General features: G+C 42.8%; 1 protein-coding gene across 1 annotated transcript; it reads right to left on the reverse strand.

Annotated features, from left to right (window-relative positions):
• Positions 1 to 436: 436 nt before the first annotated feature.
• LOC135533998 (probable G-protein coupled receptor 146) lies at positions 437 to 15528 on the reverse strand. The gene is made up of 2 exons (XM_064961160.1): positions 15230 to 15528; positions 437 to 3824 (listed from the first exon to the last, which is right to left on the reverse strand). The coding sequence occupies exon 2, from the start codon at positions 3779 to 3781 to the stop codon at positions 2774 to 2776; it is 1008 nt and encodes a 335-aa protein (XP_064817232.1). The 5' UTR covers positions 3782 to 3824; positions 15230 to 15528; the 3' UTR covers positions 437 to 2773.
• Positions 15529 to 26483: the final 10955 nt, after the last annotated feature.

Raw genomic sequence — 26483 nt, forward strand, 5'->3', positions numbered from 1 at the left:
AACACCCCCAGGTCACAGGGTCCCAGGTGGGATTGTCTTATCCTGTCCCATGTGATTAGTGTGTTGATTTGGAAAAAAAGAGACCCAGCTGCCAATGGGAGAAACAAGCTCTTTTTACAGTTTAAATGGCTATGGTTTACCAAGCTCTGTAGATGGGCAACCAAACCTAATTACAGTATGTTGCAAGATGACACATATGTGTGGTTTCTGCTCTCTATAGCTGGCACTATCCCCATGGCTTCAAACAGCAATGAAAAATATGTTTGGCATTGTTTACTGACACAAGCATACCCTCAGAAATGGACTACAATGTCATCTATTTTGACATTAATTTGCCATGACAATGTACTGTGGAGACTGGATACAGTTGACATTAGCAAAAATGTCAAAAGAACACTGTGAACATCAAGACAAAGAGAAACTAAAAGAACAGACATTGTGTTTAATTCCCATTTTGGTTTATTGTGTAATCAGTCTTTGACTCAACCGACAATAGAGAAGATTACTGAAGCTACAGTATCTAAATATATATTTGAGAAAATAATACTGTATTTGTGAGAGGACATGGTGTTTTTCCAGTAAATCTCTAACATACAATATATACAGATATTTCATATTATACATATATACTGGTATATACACAGTCACAAAAGCATCACATCTGAAACTGGATTCATCTTGTCCTATGTAGCTAAACCTCATGAAATAAAATACATTCTTATCTCTGCTTATATAGGTGGATTTAAAAGAATAGCATACTCTAACGTTTCCCATAAACATACAGTACTGGTTCTTTAAAACATATTTACTCATTTTGGTGGGTTATAACGGCACAACATAAAGGGGAGGTATAGGGTGATGGAGTCTGTCACATTAAAGTGACGTGCCAAAGGTTTTGTATCATTTCAACCAGTAGTTTTGAAAGTAGTGCTCTTTAGACAAAACTGGTACCTGAAAGTAGAAAATAATTGTGTACCATGTCATCCATTTCGTATGATATGTTAGAAAGTTGGAAGTGCCTAAGATCTCGGACTGAATCTTTAACTGTGAGAATGTACTGTTTCCTATTTCAGTTCCTGTTCCTAACCATTCTTTATTTCCTGGTGTTGTCGGTCATATCTAAAGGTAGATTAACATTGCTTATAACTAACTTTACCATACAATGAAAAGGATTCTGGCTCTTGCATGACATTTTCAGTGAACTCTACCATCATTCAACAACCCTGGAATTAAAATGAGCCAATATAAGTCTAGACATAAGTCATTTGTTTGTTTCTGGTAGTAGCAGGGCAGAACATGTGACATATCTGTCCCTCTGTTGCTCTACTGCTCAGAAAGAGCATTTCAACTGTAATAAATTAGGACTTTGACCAGAGCTTAAATAATGATTAACAGGGTGTGGACTCATTTTTAGGGTTCCTCAGCACGAAACTCAAAGGGTTTTGCTGAGCTTTTAATTAAGTCAATACTTATCATGAGGTGGCCTGGATTCACCAGCAGTAGCAAGAAGCAACATGTTTAAACAATGGTTTACAGCTTATCATTGTATTGTCTCTTTCAAAGTGGAGATGACTAAACTGACCTTTTCATTTTAGCAACAAAGACAACACTTCACATAATCACATGCAATAACGGACATCACCATAGCATGACAAGAGTGAAATGTGATTGGACGTGTTCATTATTTAGCTGAAATATAAATAGGACATGTTTTATATATAAACAGTCTTCCTCTTTAGTGGGAAGCAAGATAGCAAAGCAGCTGTGCAGGTCACTTCTGTGCCTCTAAGCAGCTTTTAGACATCACATAAACTGAGCCAAGGCAAATGTTCCCCGCACAATGACTGGGTGTTGTGTGCAGCCAGATAAGTGAGAGCATTCTAGGACACAAGAGGTAAGTTGGCCATGCCTGAACCCTGAATAGAAGCTGTGTGGAGAGTTCTCTCCGTAGTTCACATGATCCTATGTAATGCCGTAGGGGTGTAAAATTAAACGAGGTACATGTATAGTATTGTGTAAACTGCTGAGGGTGACGAGCAGGCAAAGGTTTTTTCCAGGTGCAAGACAGTGGAGGACAGAGGATGTGTCCATAATGGGACCCTATTTCCTATATAGTGCACTACTGTTTAACCGGACACATAGAGCTCTGATCAAATGTAATGCACTATGTAGGGAATAGGGTGCCATTTGAGACCCCTCCAGAGTGTTGTGGCCGAGGCTGGACAGGAACTCTTCAATGAGACATGGCCTCAGGCTCCGGGGCACTGGGTGGTCTGATAGGATCATAAACAGATTGTATTCCACTTCCTACCTACTACCAGCTACATGCATAGTAGTAACATGCTGATTGACACATGAGATATAAAAACAATTGTTACTCCAATAGTATAACTCATTGTCAGTTTTGGTGTGCAGCGCAATATCTCTACAGCCTATGTTGGTGAATCACCCATGTGTGTATTAGAAGAGACACCGCATTACAACGGCTTTGCGCCCCCAATCTCACAACCAAGTATCCAAGTGACAAGCTTGCTAATGCACTTAGTGGTTTCTACTTGGTTCATCCTCTCGCTACAGAACTGGACAAAGAAAGTCAAGTTCTAGAAAGTCACTGAAGATTCCTTAGTTTCATTAAAAGTCAAGACTCCAGCCAGAGTGGCAGCAGTGGACCTGTGGCTGACTTCTAAGGCCACATGTTGTGGGCTCTGTGGGGTCTGTGATAATAAGTGCAGCCTGGGTAAGAGGTTAGGGTTTAGTAAGGCCTGTCCCTGTCTCACGTCGCCACCTGCTGCACTGAGGAGTGTTCGTGAGGGCAGGATGTGTCCCTGCAGTTTAGCCTCTTTAGCAGCCGCTGCAGCTTGTGGGAGAAGTTCTTGTTCATCTGCCTGTACATGAGAGGCATGGCGAAGCTACTGGAGAAGGCCAGCAGCTCCGACAAACACCTCAGGAAGAAGTAAATTGTGAGCCGCTGTTTGTTGTTGCTGCCGTAGCTCCCCGGCGCCCCGGCTATAGTGTGTACCAGTAGAGTCATGTAGTACGGGGTCCATAGGACAAACTGCATGCAGACAGAGGCCAGCAGCAGCCGGTGGATAGACGGGTCCAGCCGGGATGAGTCCTGGTCCAGCGGGGTGGACTCCTTCCTAATGCGCAGGATGAGCACGAAAGCATACAGCACGGCCACGGCCGGAACCACGTAGCCGATGAACATCATGATGGCATCCGCAGCCTCCTTGTTCTGCATCTTGGAGCACTCGATGATCTTGGTGGAGACGTGGTTGCACACGTAGAAGAGCAGCGAGGAGAAGCTGGTGAGCACGGCGCCGCCCCAGATGAAGCCGCACACGTGCTTGGTGTTGTACACGCTGGACATGTAGGTGCGCGGCAGCGCTCGCTCGATGTAGTAGTCTAGGCTGAGCAGCGTGGTGGAGTACATGATGACCAGGGAGGAGATGTTGAAGAGGATGAGCAGGGTGATGTAGATCTCATTATTGTACTCCCATACAGGCCATCGTGTGAAGCTAGGGCCTAGCAGCTCCACGGGGGCCACCAGGTTGAGGACCAGGCCAGCGATGGCCATGTTGACGAAGTAGACGTCTGGCATGGTCATGGACATTTTGTTGGAGAGGTTGACCACCACCAGCAGGGCGTTGTAGCAGAGTCCTATGGGGAAGCACACCATGAGGTAGAACAAGGAGAAGACGGAAAGGACGAGGCCAAAGTCCTGGCAGAGCCGGTGTTCGGAGCTGGAGTCCGTCTCATTGTAAGCTATACAGCTCCACATAGCTAGGGCTCTGAGAGAGGGCTGCACTGGTGCACTGGCTTGGCTGGAGAAAGACAGAGAGAGGAGAAGAACATTAGTTAAGTTATCTTGTTTTTCATTACATAAACAAGTGCTGATGTGTGGTCAAGTATTAACACTGATGACTGAAGAGAGAATGTTCTCCACCCTCTGTCTCCCGCTCTCCTTCCTACTGTGTGAATTAAAATAATTCAAATATGAAGAGAGTAAGTGATTCCATTCTCTTTTAAACAATCTCATAATCCATCATGAATCCATCACTTGAAATATATTTTTCTATGTGGAAAACCACAAACTAAACAATAGGCATGGGTTTTTCTTGAGACATGTTCTAGGACTATCTATGTTATTGGAGTCATTCTTGTGGTTCTTTAAAAGTGCTACGCTGTGGAGAGAAGCAAGCAAGACCAGTCTCTCTCTCTCACACACACACACACACACACAGGAAAACCACAAACTAAACAATAGGCATGGGTTTTTCTTGAGACATGTTCTAGGACTATCTATGTTATTGGAGTCATTCTTGTGGTTCACTGTGGAGAGAAGCAAGCAAGACCAGTCTCTCTCTCTCACACACACACACACACAGGAAAACCACAAACTAAACAATAGGCATGTTTTTCTTGAGACATGTTCTAGGACTATCTATGTTATTGGACACTGGAGAGAAGCAAGCAAGACCACACACACACACACACACACACAGGAAAACCACAAACTAAACAATAGGCATGTGTTTTTCTTGAGACATGTTCTAGGACTATCTATGTTATTGGAGTCATTCTTGTGGTTCTTTAAAAGTGCTACGCTGTGGAGAGAAGCAAGCAAGACCAGTCTCACACACACACACACACACACACACTAAACACACTTGAGACACACACATGTTATTGGACACTACGCTGTTGAGAGAAGCAACACACACACACACACACACACACACACACACACACACACACACACACACACACACACACACACACACACACACACACACACACACACACACACACACACACACACACACACACACACACACACACACACAGCATGGCTATTATGCCTGGGGTTACACCATTAATTCCACTTCATTGCATTTCACTGGCTGAATAAAAACTCCTCACAATATGTTTCATTGGTCAGCTCCAGCCTTAAAAAAAGTGATTTCTTTCTGCAGTATTCAGGGCCTCTCCAGCCAGAGCAAGTGAATCCCTTGTTCTAATGGAAGAATAACATGCAGGGGCCAGGCTGCCTTCGGAGAGTTGCCCTTGTTGCCCTCCAGATGAAGACCTCCCTCTTTACCATCTCCTGACTCTGCAGGCCGCTTGGCTTCTACTTCTTCCCATCCATGTCTCTTCCAAAGCATGAGCGCCTTCTGTTCAGGTTACTACACTGGCTTGTGTGTGTGTGTGTGCGCGAGCGAGCGGAACAGAGACGAGAGAGAGAGCGAAGGAGTTTGCGGGATGTTGCGGGTGATGGGTAGCCCCCCTGTGCCTGGCCGGGCGGTCCCAGGGAGGGGTCAGTGTGGAGTGGACTGAGCGTGAGGTTGGAGTTCAGGGCAAGGTCAGAGAGAACGCCCGGGCACATGGAGGGGGGGGGGGGGCCTGACTGGGGATCATCCTGCTGCTCGGCGCAGTGAGAGGCTGCTCATTAAAACAGCAGTTACATAACTCTGCCTGCCGGAGTCTGAACTGGAACATGCCAACTCTGATCATATTAGTTCTGCTCAGGAAGAAGTGAAAGCATACGCTAACAAAAAGCTTATGTCAGGAGGGAATGGAACACGGGGAGAATTCTCAACATTGTATTCAAGCTTAGACAGTTCAAAATGGAAAATATAGAATCAATGATAAGATTCCCATGAAGAGAGACATGGGGTTTGATGCTTTGTTAAAGCGCGAGACAAAAAACATATGATTTTAAAAGGTTGGATGAATCAACTGGTGCACAAGCCGCTCTCGTGCAAAGTAAGGAAGCATATTTACAAGCTCATATTACGTAGTGTTTACCTGGTGACCTGGTCAGACTACTACAAAATAACATTTTCAGACAATGTTTTGGAAACAGAGCAGACGGATGATTTTGTTTGCAAGAGGCTAAGAAGATACCACAGCCAGTAAAGTGAACATTCCTTCTTTCAATTACATAACCTCAGTTTCGGCCTGAGGGGACACACACACACACAGAAACACTTTCACATATGCGGCTGCTCCTCTGTTTATTATCTATCCTGATTACCTAGACACTTTTACCCCTACCTACATGTAGACATGACCTCAATTACCTCGTATCCCCGGACATTGACTCGGTACTGGTACTCCTTGTTTAACGCCTTGTTACTGTTATTGTGTTACTGTTTCCATTATTATTATTTTTTGCTCATTTTTTCTAACTTTTTAACTGTGTTGTTGGGGAAGGGCTCGTAAATAAGAATGTCATGGTAAAATCTACACCTGTTGTATTCGGCGCATACAAAAAATACAATTAGATTTGACACACACACACACACACACACACACACACACACACACACACACACACACACACACACACACACACACACACACACACACACACACACACACACACACACACACACACACACACACACACACACACACACACACACACACACTGTTCCTGTGTGCTCCTCCACACCTCTGCAGCTGGCTGTAAGGAGAGTACACTGCATGGAAGGGCATGCAGCAGGGGGGGGGGGGGGCGGTGTACGGTTACCCTTTCAAAAACTCCCAGATGCTTTCCTTTCCCAGAGACAGGTGAAATGGGGCTGCCACTGCCCCTTGTAAAAACCACTCTAAAGCTACCAGGTGACTCGTTTTCTGCTCCAGTTTAAAGGGGTGGGGGAGGGCTCACCAAGACTAAAGACAAAGGCATGTGAGTAACCTGTCTTTTGGAATAACACCCTGCCGTACCAAACAGGAAGAACAGCGTGTATCTTGAGCTCTCAACCCCCTAGTTAGAGTCTGTCTCTCCTCAAATCAAATCAAAGTTTATTGGACATGTCCACAGTTTTGCAGATGTTATAATGGGTCCCTATAGTGGGTGCAGCAAAATGCTTGAGTTACTAGCGCCTAACATAACATACAGTATATGAATAAGAATCCAGGATACACAAAACATTAAGCACACCTTCCTAATACTGAGTTGCACTCCAATGCTTCCCACAGCTGTGTCAAGTTGGCTGGGTGTCCTTTGGGTGATGGACCATTCTTGATACACACAGGAAACTGTGGAGCATGAAAAACCCAGCAGCGTTGCAGTTCTAGACACACTCAAACCTGTGCCTAGGACCTACTACTATACTCCGTTCAAAGGCACTTAAATATTTTGTCTTGCCCATTAACCCTCTGAATGGTTAATAATCTTTCTTTAACCTGTCTCCTTCTTCTACACTGATTGAAGTGGATTTAACAAGTGCCATCAATAAGGGATCATAGCTTTCCCCTGGATTCACCTGGTCAGTCTATGTTATGGAAAGAGCACGTGTTCCTAATGTTTTGTACACTCTGTGTATAATTAAGCAATACGGCCTGAAGGAGTATGGTACATGGCCAATATACCAAGGCTAAGGGCTGTTCTTATGCACGACCCAAAGCAGAGTGCTTGGATACTGTCACGCCCTGATCTGTTACACCTGTTCCTGTGATTGTCTCCACCCCCTCCAGGTGTCACTTATTATCCCCGGTGTATTTATCCCTGTGTTTCCTGTCGCTCTGTGCCAGTTCGTCTGTTTGTCAAGTCAACCAGCGTTTTTGTGTCTCAGCTACAGCTTTTCCCAGTCTCTCTTTTCTCACCCTTCTGGTTTTGACCCTTGCCTGTCCTGACTCTGAGCCCGCCTGCCTGACCACTCTGCCTGCCCCTGACCTCGAGCCTGCCTATCGTCTTGTACCATTTGGACTCTGACCTGGTTTATGAACTCTCGCCTGTACCCAACCTGCCTTTTGCCTCCCCCTTTTGCTATAATAAATATCGGAGCTCAACCATCTGCCTCCTGTGTCTACATTTGGGTCTCACCTTGTGGCCTTATAGATACAGCCCTTAGCCATGGTGTATTGACCATATACAACAAACCCAGGGTGCCTTATTGCTTTTATAAACTGGTTACCAACGTAATTAGAGCAGTAAAAATAAATGTTTTGTCAAACCTGTGGTATTCGGTCTGGAATACCATGGCTGACAGCCAATCAGCATTCTGGACTCGAACCACCCAGTTTATAATCCAGCATATAAATATGAATCCAGTATATAAATACGCAGCGTGTATAAACAGTGTAACAAAACTGCAATGTACAGTAGGACATTGCAGAATGAGCAATGTGAAGAATAGTGTATGAATACAGTGTGAAAAACATGAAATGTCTCTATATTCATGGGACAGCAGTGTTGACTGTGTGAGTCCTCCCAGAGACTTGGGCAGTGTTAATAATGAACACAGCAGCCTAACGGGCTGTGGGAGTGTGTGTGAACAATCAAAAGGCACTGTGTGCTTGAGACATAATCACCTTTTATGTCACACTGTCATCCCCTCTTAATAACCCACACCGGACATCAAAACACAACTAACTTATTTTGTATCCCAGTACAATCTTCGTGTTGGAATAGACTGCAGTTCTTCTCTGTAAATCTCTTTTCATTCACCAGTTTTCCAGAACCTTTTCTCTCTCAAGAGACCATGACAAAACTTGGACTGGGATGGTAGACACATTCCTAAGGGTGTGAAAATAGTGAGCTTTGCCGCTAACGCTTCACTGACAGTAACAGGCACATCAACACAACAGGGCATTCCATAGATGCTTTCTTCCCTATAAAGGGCACCTGGTTGAGATGGGAAAATGTCATTCATAGGACACCTGGTTGAATTGTAAGAAGCCTTCGGTCAACAGTATGTCACGGAACCTTACCGTGACTGTGGTATTACACTAGCCTGGTCCAATATTGTATGCTGTAACCATAGGAGCTCACTACAACACATTTAGTATGGGAACACCAAGATATTACACCTGACCTGATCCAAGACAATCTGCTCATTTCACTCATCTTCAAGGTTCAATGTTGTTAGTTTAATATTACCAGAAGTAGAAAAGGAGGAACTCTGCTTTGGCAGGTCTCCTCCCTCCAGACCGGGTGTTCAGGCATACTGATGGGTTTGATATCTCAGGGTTTTTGATGTGAATAGTGTGACACGCTGTGATAGGCTCACACCCCTCACTTCTCCACTGGAACGTACAGCTATTTCTCAGAAACGCCTGAATGAAGTCACATGAGAGCACATACATGTCTGTAATCGTGTTTGATAGCTAGAGCAAGAGCAGCTTTTTGGAAGGATCATACTGCACACTTGGAGACTTACTTTCAGATGTTGCGCAAACTAACAACAGAGCTTTCAATCAACTCTGAAACTAACCGCAATTAGATTAGGACAACATTTCATCCAAACTCATTTCATACAAGCAATTTCCTCTGCTCAAAAATCTAGCTATTCTCCCAAACAGGATAATATTGGCATCACGTCTGGTTTCAAACCGATTGTCCTCGTTGCACTTCGTTTGAGGAGAGGCTAGGAGGGAACAAACATGAACATTTGAGAACGATGAGAGAACACGTTACTGTTTCATGAATAATTCCACCTGTGAAAGTCCTTCAGCTCTCATGAATAGCTCCCTTTGATATTCTCACCTGCTTTCGCTTCCCTCAGAGTAGCATAACAAGCGAGGGGAGCGGTGTGTGATTTGTGTTAAGGTGCCCGGTCTGGTGTGCCGCAGGCTTAGAGTTTGTTATTTACCATAACGCTCAACAGTGTATAACCTGGTGCATTTTCACTCATTATAATTAATGGCCTCGTGTGACTTTGTTACACAATCACAGCAAAATGAGGAGCAAAACTATGAATTCTGCTTTTGTATGTCATGTGGCAGGTGGCTTCTCTTACTACTTCAGTGCAAAAAAATACATATTTACAAAATTGCAGTAAATAGTTCTGTTAATTTTGTCTAATCTAATCTACTTTATTCCACACCTCACCTCTGTGCTTTCTATTGATAGTCCAGCCGGTCCTTAATCTAAGCCAGTCTGTTACGATAACTAGGAGTGGTGGGTGGAATCAGGCGCAGAGAGCAGGGTTCAGTCGTTTGTCAAATTTATTCACCGGCGCAACAAAAACGGTCACGCCAACACACAGGGCATGTTCAAGTTATCAGTCCAAACAACAGGACAAACATAGTCCGGAGAATAAAGACACGAACAAAATGACACCATCCAAACAGAGTAACAAAAAACAGGCCCGCACAAATACCCAGCGGGCCTAGTGCCCTTAAATAGCCAACAAACAAACCATAACACAAAACAGGTGTACCCAATTACCCAATAACCAAAACAAACGGAAAGGGAATTGATGGCAGCTAATAGGCCGGCGACGACGACCGCTGAGCACCGCCCGAAGAGGAAGAGGCACCATCTTCGGTGACAGTCTATGTACTATACATGCTAGACAAGAGGCTAGAGGAGATAAAGAACAGTGATCAACCTCAGTGAGTGACATCTTGAAACAATTATTTTTTTTTTTAAATATTGCATAATTCCTGTAAACAATAATTCCTGTAAACAATAATTCCTGTAAACAATAATTCCTGTAAACAATCATTCCTGTAAACAATCATTCCTGTAAACAATCATTCCTGTTTGGACGGCACTCAGTGAAGTGATTGAAGAAAGACAATGTTGATGACGAAATTGGAAAATGTGATATGTCTCTTCCAGTAGAAACATGTCAGCTACACACTAGGAAAAACACACCCGGGTGCTTCCCCTAGTACTCATATAGGGGAATGCTGCTACTAAAAAAGCATGAATTCATGTAAACTAATGAACTTCTGTTCTATATTTGCATTCCATTGTTTTTCTTCATAAATGGCTTGACAAAATAATACAGTATTATTAGAATTTCAGCCTGTTCAGGTGGGATGGAGTTTTTGGCCCATTGCATGACATCATAATCGGATATTCTTCATAATCTGATTATTCTGACCAATGCCCAGTCATATTTAATTTGCATATGTATCCTCCTACTTTGAAGGGGTAAGCGGGAAGGCTCTAGTGCAGGGGTATTTAACTCTTACCCTACGAGGTCCAGAGCCTGCTGGTTTTCTGTTCTACCTGAAAATGTATTACACCCGCCAGGTGTCCCAGGTCTAAATCAGTGCCTGATTAAAGGGGAACAATTAAGGAAAAAAGCAGTGGAACTGGCGTCGAGGTCCAGAGTTGAGTTTGAGGACTCTAGATCACACGCGTCAAACTCATTCCACGGAGGGCAAAGTGTCTGGGGGTTTTCGCTCCTCCCTTGTACTTGATTGATGAATTAAGGTTACTGATTAGTAAGGAACTCCTCTCACCTGGTTGTCTAGGGCTTGATTGAAAGGACGAAAAAAAGAACCCGTAGACACTTGGCAATCAGTGGAATGAGTTTGACACCCCTGGTCTAGAAGATCCTATCCGCCAATCAGGGCTGTGTATGTAAATATATTTACATTTGTATCAACACGCCACACGATCAGACTGAGCATTTCAATGGAAAAGAGCCTTAAGGAAATAAATGAAAACATGTTTTTAAATAAACACGAACAGTGATTTATTAGACATACAGTAATGATTTAAGAATACAATTAAAAAGACTGCATGGGGGCTTTAAATAGCAGTTTTAATGCAGAATAGGGAGAAAATAATCATTGGAATCTGTGAATATTTTCCAAAATATATGTTTTAACACTGTAATTAACCACCACTGAGACTTTTAACGAGTAGTAAGTGTATCTATATCATAAACACAATTGAAAGCATTAGTTACCAATTAAGTAACAACAACATGATGATATCAGTAAATTGAGTAATATGGAAGTTACATATCAGTAGGCTACTATATCAAGGGATGCCAAAGCACAACCAAAATCCCCTTCTCAAATGACTTCTTATGTAAATACACCCTGAAAAAGTATGTTTGACAGGAAAGTGTGTAGTTGGTTGCAGTGCAAGTACATTTCTAAAACCAAAGTAATCTGTGAGAGCATGGCCTGTCAGTCTTCTTCAACATCATGCCACCTGTGAAATAGTTTCCCATGATTTACTTGTAAAATGACTCATGTCATGAGTTTACTTGTAAAATGACTCATGTCATGAGTTTACTTGTAAAATGACTCATGTCATGAGTTTACTTGTAAAATGACTCATGTGTATCAAATTAGGTGACAAATCAAATCTTAACAGTCTATATATATTTTCAGGAAATGAAGGCATAGATACATTTTTCATCCATTTTCCATCTTAAAAATTAGGCATAACTAATGACTTTGATTTCTGGTCAAACAGAATGAAAATAGGTCAGAAAACATCTACCAGGAATTAGGAAAACATCAACACACAATAATGTTGAAGTAAAGATCTCTGACAACTAATATCAGTATTTATATTTATTTTTGGCAAAATGATTTCCCTTCTGTAAGTTTAAGAAACATTGCCTTCTGTCTTTTCACTGTTACCAAAAACCTACATGTTTTTGATAGATTTGAATTTCTCGCCCTCATGAGGAGGGAGGATAATGAAAGTTAGCACATGTAACAAGTAAAGGTAGACCTATCAACGAATGTTTTTACTGATACACATTTTGATTGATTAACACTTTTAATTCTATCACCAAATCAATTACAGAATTGTGAAAATCAGTAACAGAATTACTGTAATTGAATTGGCTACAATGGAAAATCATAGTAGTCACAAACCAGAGTTGGGTCATCTGCTACTGTCCTACCTTCCACTGGCATACTGTTATGTTCAGCTCATTCTTTCTCTTTCAGTTGTCTGGTAGTCAAAGTGAAAGTGTGAAAACAGACTGGACAACCCCTCCCTCTCTCTGCCTCTCTCTTCTCTCTCCTGCCAGTTAAAGTGACTTCTCCCGGCTCTTACTGACACCTACCCATGAGCCCCCTCTCTTTCCATTTACTGTAAACAGCATCTGCTCTGGCCGTCGCTGGATTCTAATTAACTCTGCCCCCAAACAAGACCAAATTTGGTTTGTCTGGACCGGACCAAATCTTAACTAATCATAGACGTCTATGTTTCACAAGTTTGGACAGCACAGTACAGTGAGAGTAGCAATGTCCAATGTCTTTAGGAGCGACTTGCCTCATCATGGCCCCACACACCACAACCTGGAGCCCTATATTGGTGAATTTGGGGTTCTAACAGTTATAGGCATTGGTACCTCTGTACTCTAATGTGCTCTATTGTGCTCTACTGTGCTAAACTATGATGTCCAAACTTATGAAACATATAAGTCTAGGATTGGTTGAAATTTGGTCCGGTCCAGAACAACCAAATTTGGTCTTGTTTGGGGGCAGAGTTCATTAGAATAGTAGCTAATGTGTAGAATAATACCCCAAAATGCAAAGGAGGATATTGCATATTTCTACCTTTGTGTACCTATTCAGGATACATCACCATGAAGATAATGACATACCCATAATTATGCATTTCTATGTAGTACAGATCCGGGACCCATGATGTAATTACATTCACATCACTTACTGTAGTTCAATAAACCCAAAAATATTTTTTTCAAACTCAAGGTGTCAAATTATAGCTGACACCCCATTATTTCTGCATCTTTGAATCCTAATTCAGAGCTGCCAACTTTTTTGTTTGTTTGAATTTACCCCCTTTTCTCCCCAATTTCGTGGTATCCAATTGTTAGTAGTTATCTTGTCTCATCGCTACAACTCCCGTATGGGCTTGGGAGAGACGAAGGTCGAAAGCCATGCGTCCTCCGAAACAAAACCCAACCAAGCCGCACTGCTTCTTAACACAACGCGCATCCAACCAGGAAGCCAGCCACACCAATGTGCCGGAGGAAACACTGTGCACCTGGCAACCTGGTTAGCGTGCCCTGGGCACGGGAGTCGCTAGTGCGCGATGAGACAAGGATATCCCTACCGGCCAAACCCTCCCTAACCCGGACGACGCTGAGCCAATTGTGCGTCACCCCATGGACCTCCCGGTCGCGGCCGGCTGCGACAGAGCCTGGGCTCGAACCCAGAGTCTCTGGTGGCACAGCTAGCAGTGTAAATGTGTTCTTTGGAGTGATGAATCACGCTTCACCATCTGGCAGTCCGACAGACGAATCTGGATTTGGCGAACGCCAGGAGAATGCTACCTGCCCCAAAGTATATCAGCAACTGTAAAGTTTGGTGGTGGAGGAATAATAGTCTGGGGCTGTTTTTCATTGTTCGGGCTAGGCCACTTCATTCCAGTAAAGGGAAATCTTAACGCTACAGCATACAATGATATTCTAAGCGATTTTGTACTTCCCACTTTGTGGCAAAAGATTGGGGAAGACTCTTTCCTGTTTCAACATGACAATGCCTCCATGCACAAAGTGAGGTCTATACAGAAATGGTTTGTCGAGATCAGTGTGAAAGAACTTGACTGGCCTGCACAGAGCCCTGACCTCAACCCCATCGAACACCTTTGGGATGAATTGGCACACCAACTGCGAGCCAGGCCTAATCGCCCAACATCAGTGCACGACTTCACTAATGCTCGTGCCTGAATAGAAGAAGCAAGTCCCTGTAGCAATGTTCCAACATCTAGTGGAAAGCCTTCTCAGAAGAGTGAAGGCTGGGGGGGAGCAACTCCCTACTAATGCCCGTGATTTTGGAATGAGATGTTCATCGAGCAGGTGTCCACATACTTTTGGTCATGCAGTTTATCATACTAATTTGAGTGTCCCGGATTTACATTTACTATGTCTAGTCTATGAGACCAGTCTGACTTTAACGGTAGGTTCATGTAAAATGTTCATGTGCTTGTAAGTTACATCATCCTTCAAATCAATGTTGTTGATGATAGTCACAGTATGATCTACCTATGCATGAATCAGATTGCTGGTAATAGGGTCTTTAGTGATTACGAAACCTATTTGTGCAAGTGTTTCCAGAAACATTCAAGCACAAAGCTGATTACTTTTTCGTAACTTGTTGAAATGTCCAATGTAATACATCCTGCTAAACTTAAAGCAATGTATCATTATATCGCAGAATCTAGACTCGCGGATACATTGTATCAATTTGCTTGTAACCTATTCGGCGCCGATTTCCTATGGGTGCTACGGACCATTGGGAGCTAAGCAAGGATAACTGTCATCTATAGTTGATAAAACTATAGATAACATAACATCTGTGAGGATGTTGTTGACCACTACATTCAAACACACGCTATATTTTATCATAGCCCACCTATTTATTCTACAGCCAAATGAAACAGTAAAGCCAATGCTTTCGTCCGAACATAGATAGGAAATATGTTTGTGTGGAACTCAATATGCAGTCTGCTGAAAAATGATACAAACATTTTAGGAAAACTCACCAGAAAAGTACAGATTTGGCACGGCGACAAGTCTACGGAGGCATCGGGTTTTGCTGTACTTCCACTGACATTTCTCTGTAATTACATTTGGTGTTCACTTGTAACAAACGTCGTATCCTTTTCTATTCGGAAGAAAAAATACAAGAACGGTATAGGTAGATCTATTACTTTTTGCGTAGTTACTTATTGCGTAGTTACTTAGGCTACTGCTGCATTTAGCGATACAGTTTCTAGTCTGACGAGGTTTGTTCTCGAAAGGGGAGGACGTTGACAACTTACTACGAATTGAATGGTACTGAACCCTACAGTGTATACACACGTGACCCTCCCCCACCGTCTCCTTCGTTTCGTCGATGAGGCCCGACTCGCCCTCGACGCGCTCATTGGACGAAGCAGATCAGAGAGGGAGTTGGGGGACTCTCAACAACATACCCCGCTTTTACGTGCGCAAAACACCCAGTCATACCGAGGGAGCCTGACAGCAGTTTTAGGCCAGTAATGTATGCTGTTAAATGCAGAAAGAGTTTGTCGGGAAATCAGTTTTACTTTGAGTTTGCCGTTATCAGTGTCCCGTGTTTTTGTCTTTCTCAATCAATAATAGCCTACTATTCACTGAAATTTCTCTGTCTTCAAAGTGCATGTATGCAATGTACATCACAATCACCTGCTTCTAATATAAATCTGACAACTCCAAACGGACACTGTTCTAATTCTGGAAATAGAAATGTAGCTAGTAATAAGCAGAAATTGTGATTATGCATGATGTAACAGGATTATATCTGGACATGGAATGCCTGTATCAGATAACTGGAGCCAAGGCTATTTTTATACTTTAATCTTTCACACCTCATCTCTGTGTTTTCATTTGGTAGTGTTTACATAAATAGATCTACCAAATCTGCATGAAATGCTAATAATATTGGTGGGATGAACTACCCTGTGGTCTGTTTGTCAACCGTCTGGTATGAAGTGATTGGTGTTTGACAGGAAAGGGTTGTGGGTTTGGGGTAGGTTTGTGTGTTGTCCCTGTCAAGTCCAAGAGAGGCAGGTCTAACTTAAACCTAACTGGAGAAATCCTGGAATCAGACAAATCTATCACTGGTCTGTACTGGTGGACTTGGCAGGCAGAAATCTAACAGCAGTCTCTGCTTACTTTAACTGAGAGGGGGAAATGGTATAATACAAACAGGTACTGATGAACAGCATTTTCTTAATAAGCATATACTCAAATGAACAAGAAGGATGTTCTGTTAGTTCTAACAACATTTATTACATGATAAGACACACTGTTTGTGGTTGGAATGAGACTACTGGAGTTTGCTAAAAAGATTAAGGATTACAGAAGTAGTGGCCAACTGTAAATACTTCACTACTGTTTATGACCCACATAGAGGGGGGTTTGAAATGAACTCAGTGTGTGTTCTAATTGGACAACAGCAAGGTTGAAGCTCATATACAAATGACAGGGTGAAACATATTATTGATCATGCTGTTCCATCTTAAATCAGATTGTCGATAAACACTAATCTGTTCATTAATTAAGCAATAAGGCCCGAGGGGTGTGGTATATGGCCAATATACCACGGCTAAGGGCTGTTCTTATGCGCGATGCAACGCGGCAATATACCACAAAACTCTGAGGTGCCTTATTGCGATTATGAACTGGTTACCAATGTAATTAGAGCTGTAAAAATACATGTTTTGTCATACCTGTGGTATATGATATACCACGGCTTTCGGCCAATCAGCATTCAGGGCTCGAACCACCCAGTTTATAATCATGATTATAACAGTGTTGTAACGTCTAGAGATGAATTTCTGACCCAGATATGCCAGCACGATAATTTGTTTGGAAACCTACTTATTATATACTACAAGCTTGTTTTTAGATGGGTATAGTTAATATTGTTAAGAGAGAAATCACTGTTTGCCCTTCTCACCATTGTAGAGTAGTTTCTAAGTGGATAATACATCAAATATATTTTATTTTGGATATTCAGTTTGATAGTGAAACCAATGTTGTTTTTTGGTTGGTCTTTGTTAGACCATATCACACAGAGAAGACATCTACTATCACCATCATGTTACATTTCATTAGTCTGTGTGTCCTGCTAAAACTCACCTTTCTCAACGGCTCCTTGAGATTTCTCTGAAGAGATTTCACCAGAGGCTTCTGATGACATGGTGACATAAGTCTTTATTAGTGCTGGGCTCCTATGAACACAGAGCCATACTTTCATTTCCTGCTCTGCACCTGAGGGGCAGAAGAAATACGTCAAAACAACAGCCTGGGCCAAACCCTCTGGGTCGTCAGTGGTGTGAGGCATGTGATGGCCTTGCTGCTGCTGTTGTTTCATTTGAAACTTCCTGGTATACGCCCTGTCTATCCCTCACACCCTCTACTCAAACAGTGAACTACGATTGAGAAGGTCAGCTTTTGTAAATAGCAAAATAGTTCGCCCCAAGAGGATCCATGCAGCCGATTCCCTGGTGTAAGTGCTTGAACCATTCAATGTGTTACTGTAAGACCATACAGAGGCACTAGGGGAGTATATGAATACCATAGTAGTAAGGATATGTGTGCCAGAACACAATGTTCTCCTCGGGGAAAGGTTATGGTATTGATCTCCACCTTTTAAAAGGGAAATAGAGCAGAGTTTACGTCATCCTATTGATTGATGTGCTTGAAGGACGTAGGCTCAGTCACGTGGGCTCATATTTACAGTACATATCCCCAATGAATATGGACGAGCATATCAAAGTTTTAAATCAAATCAAATCAAGCTTCATTTATACAGCACCTTTCATACATGGAATGGAACACAATGTGCTTTACATGATAAAAACTAAACAAATAATGGTTTACCTCTTCTTGTTTGTGCTGTGAGGGAAATTACTGGGATTCGTCTGTGTTTTCCATTCATAGAGATACAATTGTACCTTTGTTTGGCACTGTGGGATTTATGTAACAAAAACACATAAACACATTTTAATGTCGAACGTCCTGAAATCCAGGATGTTCTACCACGTAATTACAGGGTACAATGCATGGTTGTGGCTGGACAGGTTTAAGACTCAGGGAACTCTAACCAAAAATAGGTTATTTTTCAGTTCCTGCAGTTCTCCAGCGCCATCATAAAGCCACTTAAATGGTCTTTCGTTTTGAGTTGACTTGTGCTAAAAGTCCCTGGGACAGCCAGGCCTAGCGTGCTCCTTGCCAGAGACTTGTGTCTCGTGCTGTCTGATCCAGTTCCTGACTCTGGAACACAGTCTCTCCCAGGTGTCTTCTGAGATGTTCACAACTCCTAAGGATTACGCTGTTTAGGTATTACTATTTCTTCTGCTATGATTTGTGTATGCATTTGTAGTAATAACCGTAAGTTAGGGAAGGAGTAAAGAAAGGAGGTCATCTGTATCCAGAGACGATTGGCTTTTGTCTCCAAGTTAGAGTGGATTTGTGAGCTGTCCAGTTTATCTGGGGGAGTGAGGTGCTGGATAGGTAATGCTGGAATTTAAACCTCACATGTGTCTGTTAGCTTTCACTGTCAGGCAGTGGTGGAAAAAGTACTCAATTGTCATTGTTTAAGTCAAGATACCTTAATAGAAAAGGACTCAAGTAGTAAAATACTGAGTAAAAGTCTAAAAGTATCAAAAGTAAATTGATTTGCTAAAATGTACTTAAGTAAAAGTATAAACCATTTAAAATTTCCTTATACTGTATTAAGCAAGCCAGACGGCACAATTTGTATTGAAGGATAGCCAGGGACACTCCAACACTCAGAAATAATTTACAAATGAAGCATGTGTGTTTAGTGAGTCCGCCAGATCAGAGGCAGTAGGGATGTTCTCTTGATTAGAGTGTGAATTGGACCATTTTCATGTCAAAATATAACAAGTACTTTTGGGAGTCAGGGAAAATGTATGGAGTAAAAAGTACATTGTTGAAAGTTGGTAAAAATATAAATAGTAAAGTAAAGTACAGATACCGCAAAAAACGACTGTACTTTAAAGTATGTTTTACTTAAGTACTTTGCACCACTGCTGTCAGGGCTAGGATCACAGCACAGATGCACATTTGAATTCACTGGGATCTCTTGATTGGGCCAATACTGACTGAAAATGTGATCTTGTTGTGACAATGATTGCAATTGCCTTTGCACGCTGAAGAAGGGCTCACACACGAAACATTTGTGTGGCAATAAAAATGTGTCAATTTAAGTTGATTCACCAGAGTGCTGTCCTATTTTAGTCCTTTGAATGTTTATTATCTCCCAGGAAAACAAAGAAGAAGTCAAAAGGGTGCTATCTGACAAGATTATAGAGCCCATGTTGCATTTCCCCAAACACCTTGTGATCTTGACCTTGCACAAGCATAGACTTTCTCCTCTCAATCTCATGCGCATATTTTACAGTAACATTAACACCATGATAATGGCATTACAACCTATCATTGAGATGGGGATTAAATATGTACTATTGTTAGTTTAATCTGACATAAATACATGTTTTGCTGGCGGCTCCAGCAGGAGCAGCTGTGACTCAGAGGTGAGAAATAATTAATGGGTGTATCCATGAATGAAAGGCAGGGGAAACAAGCACTACATGAGCTCACTGACAGGCAGACCCTGTAAAAGGGCAGAGACGGCTGGAAATGAACAGCCTCATATGATCTTCTAAGTCCCAGAATACGAGTTAGAGATTTGATAGATCCCATATCCCTTAGGTACTTAGCATTTTTCATTATACAGATGTAAGATCCCAAATTGATTATCCTGTTGCAGGAGAACTTTCCTGCAATATAGGACATTTAAAACTTGTAGTGTATTTGAGGCTTCTGAAGTTTGCAATTTACACTTAGAAATTTCAGACTTTATTTTACTTTAGGAGAAATGCATCAACGGCTACACAAATGTCCATTAATTATAATCTATATAATAATTACATTTTCCTCTTGCTGCTGGATTATTTTCCTGCTGTAGCAAACTGGCTCAAATTAAGATCCTACATCTCTACAATACTCAACTGACAAGTCATATTAAGAACTCTGCATGCTGTATGATATGGTGATATTATATATAGGGATCTGCCCAGTGATAGCATTTGAGAAAGTCAGTTCAGTTCCCTCACAAAGAACCTGTTCCATGAGTCAAACTAGGCCATGTCAGAGGTATTCCATTGACAGGAAACAGAATGTATTTCAAATAAGCAGCATTATTCTGCCCCCTCATATGGCCATTATGATTTTATCCAAGATGTGAGTTATACTGAGAATAAATGGGACGATATCTCATCATCACTGGTGGTATGAGGGCTGTACAGTGAGCATGCAGGCTGCTGTGAATGAGGATGCAATCAGCGCTGAATGTTCTGCTCTGAAAGTCATCCTGATATTGACCATGACCAAACACCGACAGTGATGAAGCAGAGACTGTCTAGCTCTCCTAGAACCTTAACTTCACACTGTATACTACATTGTATGACCCCTGGAGGAGTTGCTGTGATGAATTGGAGGACTAATGTTTTGTTATAGAGGATTGAAAGCATTTTTGTCATGTTCGTATAATAAAATTATGATAAGAAGAAGAAATCCAACTTAACTGGTAGCAGACCTGTTCCGTGTTTTACGTGTTCTGTCTGTGTCTGCAGAAGGATTTGTAGCATAGCTATGCATGTCCTTTGCTTTGAGGAGGGAGAGTGAGTGTGAGGGGTGAGAGAGAGGGAAAAGGATTGAACCACCATGGGCCCTGAAGAGTTAATCACTGTTTATCCCCAATCAGGCTCTAAAAATCTGTCCTATTCCTGGAGGCTCCAGCAGCACTGTAAGGCCATGGCCTGCATTCACCGTCCTTTTAACACTAAAACCGCTGGGCCTCGGGAACCCCTTTCAAGCTAATGAGCAGTCATTTTGACTGCAACATTCTAACAGTGTAATTAATACATTTCATATATGCTATCGCAAAATAATCATTTGGTTGTGTTTACAAAGTTCTAAGGTAGCATTAGAATATGATTTATATTTTATTTCAAGTAACACAATAGCATTTTGTGGCCCTACTGTCGGGAGATGCAGGGGCACTGGGTAAATCCATAAAGACAATGACATGCCCTCATAAAACTGGTTATGACTCCAGTTCTGTTTGTGATGTTAACATTCTAACATCAGCAGTGTGTTATATAGACTTATTTAGGAAAAGTCAAGGATGGAGGGTGGAACGACTTTAAAAATGGCAGAGGAATACTTGTTTTAAATTCATGGTCAGTCCAAATGACTGTTGACAAATGAAAGTCCTCCAGTACTCTCAGCATCAGCCCCCCTCACAGCTCACGGCTCTGTGTCAACTGTTTGCTCAATCAATCTCACACCAGATGGCCAGAGACACGTAATACAGAATGTGTGGGTGATACTGAACGTGTGGGTGATAATGAATAGAAAAGCAAGGTGGTGCTGGAAACATTGAAATGCTCATTGCGTGGATTGTAAAGAAATTGAGTAAAGTCCTTCCTGGTAAATGGGAGGGTTGTTGAAATACCATATATTTCCCCGAACAGGAAGCCTAGCTTTTCCCTTTGATGCTCTCTGCTGCTTTCCTGTCGCTGGGGCAAAGGCCTTCCAGCAAGAACCATCCCTCTATGTTTGTGGACTTGTATGTTGAGGACTCATCACATAACTCTTACTGTGTTGTCAGGCATGTCCTGAGCTAGCTATAGGAACATCTGATGATTAGAAAGAGGTTGCACTTCTTTTTCAAGTCATTTTCAAAGATTGTAGAACAAACACACACACACACGCAGAGACGCGCAGAGACGCGCACAGACGCACACACGCACACACGCACACACGCACACACGCACACACGCACACACACACACACACACACACACACACACACACACACACACACACACACACACACACACACACACACACACACACACACACACACACACACACACACACACACAGAGAGAGTGGCCTGTAAACCCAGATAGAGGCCTGATGGTAGTGCACATTAAGCCCATTAAGTCTGGTGGAGATTATGTCCTATAGCAGCCAGCCCAGCCCAGGAACAGGCAGGCGGATGGACAGCATCTGTGGCCTCCCCAGGGAAGAGAGAGAGAGAGTACCCCCCACTTTTAGTATGACTTCAAGATGTGACCACAGATCCCAATCCCATTCAGACAACTGGCAGACAGTCATGTCTTATTAATGCCGTATAGCAGAACACTGAGCAGAGCCAGTTACAATAACGTAGATATTTTCTCATCTTGTTCTGTGGATCTTGATTAAGTGCTATGTAAAGAGATAGTGATTCATTGCAAATACACATACAAAAAATGCATTGTACACATTTACTGTCTGTTTAGTAAAAGGTTAAGTCTTCCATTTGTCAACTGTCTTTTTTATAATGTTTTATTACTGTAAAACAGGGCACGTCAACAGGTTGCATGACAACAGGCCTGATGTCTAGTAACCTGTAAGGTTACCTAATGTTATTTTCCCTGGGAGGAATCGCAGATGGAGACAGAACAAACAAGTTGTTTATCAGATCCGGCTTCCTGCAGGGAGGGCATTGGCTTTATGATACAAACATCACTGTGACCCATCCTCTTGCTTGTGTTTTATCCTGGTGATAGAGATGTGACGACTGTGAATGCACCACGCTGAGGTTGTCATCCTGTCAGATAGGTTCATGGAAAAAGGCCTCGGGGCCTGGGACCCCATGGAGCTGCTGATGTTTGTAGGACCAGATGCACAGGCTGTGTGTGTTTGTGTGTGTGTGCATGTGTGCATGTGTTGACACTTGATTCTGTGTGTTTTTGCATATATGCATGGATGTGCATCTGTGTGTATGGGGGCAGATGTATGTATGCATTTCCAGGCACTGCAGAGAGGGAATGGAATGGCATTGGTCCTGGATTAAGATAAGGCTGTGTAAGCCAGTTTCATAAGCCTGTGTGTGTGTGGTGCCTGTGTTTGTGTGTTTGTCTGCCGGAACAAATTATGCATTGGAAAGATTTTTCGATAATACAATTTCATTTTGATATCCCCTCCCCATCTGCTGTAGTACTCAAATGATTTTTCCCATTAGCGTTTTGTGCTTTGCAAGGCAAATTATGTCATGGGCAGTGGTGATCCCTGGCTCTGCCATGCAGGCAGGACTCTCTCCTTTGTTTATACTCAAATTAGTGGTGGGCTTTGGTGGCAGGGGCTGATATCATCTCTGCTGAGAGGCAGCATCTCCCTAGAGCCTCCTCCACTGAGGGGTTAATCTCCCTGGATGAGGCCAAGGGGAGCCTGCTCCAATGTTGGGCTCTACTCTCCTACCCGCAGAAAACAAACTTCAAGGGGGCTGCTGTAGGCCATAGCTACTTTAGAGTCAGATTAAAATCAAGCAAGGAGGTTAAAAGAGTAATTGCAGAGTTACTCTGGCAAAAAAACTAGCAACCCAGCCAAAACACTGACGCTGTAATTCCCAGAGAACCTATCCCAAATGTGCAGGATTGCACGCAGATGCGCGTAGAAATACACACGTGCAAGAAAACACCAACTCGCACACAGATGGGAGGTTTCCGTACATGCGTCATACTACTTGGCTGAAGAGAGGCCTGCATTGCAGAGAGACATTCCTGGAGTAAGTGAACTGGGCAGATGGTGTTTTGGCACGCGTGTCCACAGCGATGTCACGAGGTTGAAGTGCTTTTGGCTCAGAGTAGTCAGTTAGTCAGGCAGCAGCATCACATAGAACCTGGCAGCTCAGCTGAGTCCTCTGAGTCTGCCGAGCTCCAAGCAGACCCATGGTGTCTTACGCCTTGATCATACCTACAGAGTCATTGCGCAAAATGGTACGCAGTGTTATCTGGATATGTGTGCAACAAAAGTTCAACATTCACCTTCTGCTACCATTTCTGTTAAGCTGTATACGCAAACAGTTTGACGCATACGTTTGATAAATCCACCGTATGCATCACACAGAATGCACTGCAACTGCCTCTACAATGCAATGCTACAGGGCAAACGCAGCGTTCCATTGGAAATGAGTGTACTTCTGGTGTACCAAAATGCAATGAAGTTGTTGGTGTGATCGATGCATTAGTGAGTGAGTCTTAGATGACTGAACTGAAGTAAACCCGGCAATGTTGCCTTTTCAATAACATCCACCTCCACCATACTCTTAAACAGTGTTTTCTATGGCACCTTCCCCCATTTTCACCTTTTCATCCCCTGGAGGGGAGATTAATACATGTTCTCTTCTGTCACATAATAGGAGTCCACCTTGGGACAACACTCATATCCTGAGTGTAAGGGCAGAGAACGGCTCCCGAGACACTCCAGGTGGCTCCTGTTATCAGAACATATTGACCTTAAACTGAGATTAACCCCTAATCCTAATTCCAATCCTAACCCTTGCCAACCACTCCAGCCTATGTGGTCAGCCAGGCCAGACAGACACCACACCTTCAGCCTGGTGGTGGTCACATCTAGGTTAAGTCATATAAAACACCCCAGGACCTTACAGCAGGTCACCATCCACAGCTTTTATTAATGCCGACTGGTCAGGAAAGTCCATGGTAATCCTCTTGCACCTAATCCAGTTAGGAATTTGTAGGGTTTAGACCTTTTATTGTCAGAGAGAGCCTTGTTGGTTTTAATGCTGATCGTTGATGTCCATGCTACAATCGGCACATGCTATGGAGTCAGTCATTACATTCACATGCAGTTGCACATGCACATAGAATGACTGTGCAATTGTAGAATTACTACATAGGACTGAAACATTGGCACTAAAGTCTGTGGAGATTATCCAGAGTAAATAGAGAGGACAAGAACTAGAAGAACAAATAGTACAAATTAACTAATTAATCATATCAAGAGATTTGTGAGTGTGTGTGTGTGTGTTGTCTGCCTGCTTGTGTTTGTGTGATATTTGAATGACACACAATGCATTTTCCTGGTAATGGTAATCTGATGTCTGTTATAGAAATATATTGGAACATCATTGTTATTTCCCAGAAATGCTCTGTGATGGAGAACAGCTGGAAAGTGACAAAGCCTTTTTATATACTGTATAAGCTCTTAACCCTGGGGTTCAAAAGATGTCATAAAGTATTTTCACAGGTTCAGTCAATTTGAACATCAGCATAGTGATGAAGTACAATCAGGAAATGTGATTTTTGGCCCCTGTAGTAGTACGTTACAGTACAGTTGTTACCTCTTATACAGGAGATATCCTTAGAACTTCCTGTCTGTGGTAGCCGCTAACTCTGTGGCTTTACCTCTTATCCAGAGCAACTTACAGGACCAATTAGGGTTAAGTGCCTTGCTCAAGGGCACATTGACAAATTATACTCACCTTGTCAACACGGGGGTTCAAACCAGCAACCTTTCGGTTACAGTCCCAACGCTCTAACTGCTAGACCACCTGCCGCAAACCCTTTACACTCACTACAGGTGTCTGGGATGTTACAGGTCAGATGTGTGTGTGTGCGTGTGTGCATCGGGGAGTGTGAAGTGGATGCTACCCCAGGATGTTGTTTGATTTCCTCCCTGTGTGTACAGGATCAGTCTCCCTCTGTGTGTAAAGAAACATAGCGAAGAACAGAGCTGAGACCCGGGGCCGCCAGCCTGGCCTCCAGCCCATGTCTCTGGGCCTGGGCCCCCTGACCCATTCTTCTCTGGACATAAGCCAAGATTATTATGTTGTTTGGTTCACCAGATGCTGCAGCGCCACTGGATGAGTTCCGTCTGGCCTGGATGGGCACATATATAAGGGGGATTAGAGGGTTGCTGGGGCCGAGCAGCGGGTGCCGGCAGGAGGCCGTCCACACACAGCTGTGTGTCTCTGTGTTTCATAATGCACCAGCCTTCTCTCACCGCCCCCTCTGAAATATTACTTTTGTGACTGACTGCCTTGATTCAGTCTTATGCAGCTAAATTTGAATTGGTGTTTTTTTTTTACATTGGATAAAAGCAGCGACACAGAGCTACAAAATTGTATATCATACACAGCGTTTGAGGAATAAAGGGGAAGTGATTCTGCTTTGAAAGTTGATAAAACTTGTAACCTTACTTTTGAGAAAATGGCCTTTGAATGTTTTGGTACCTGCTGGAGAGCCCTTCTTTGTTTACACCCATTTAGCATGGCTCACACCCTCTTAAGCTTTAACTAGACCAATCTCTTTAAAGGTTGATCCGAGCGTTCTGTCCTAACAACAGCAGTCAAGCACCCAGGCTAACAGTTGTTGCAGTGACATT

Source organism: Oncorhynchus masou, unplaced genomic scaffold (assembly GCF_036934945.1).
Source record: "Oncorhynchus masou masou isolate Uvic2021 unplaced genomic scaffold, UVic_Omas_1.1 unplaced_scaffold_2897, whole genome shotgun sequence".
Taxonomy (NCBI): Eukaryota; Metazoa; Chordata; class Actinopteri; order Salmoniformes; family Salmonidae; genus Oncorhynchus; species Oncorhynchus masou.

Bases quoted from the DNA above. Each gene is read 5' to 3' on its own strand.
- LOC135533998 (XM_064961160.1), bottom strand. From the start codon at position 3,781: ATGTGGAGCTGTATAGCTTACAATGAGACGGACTCCAGCTCCGAACAC.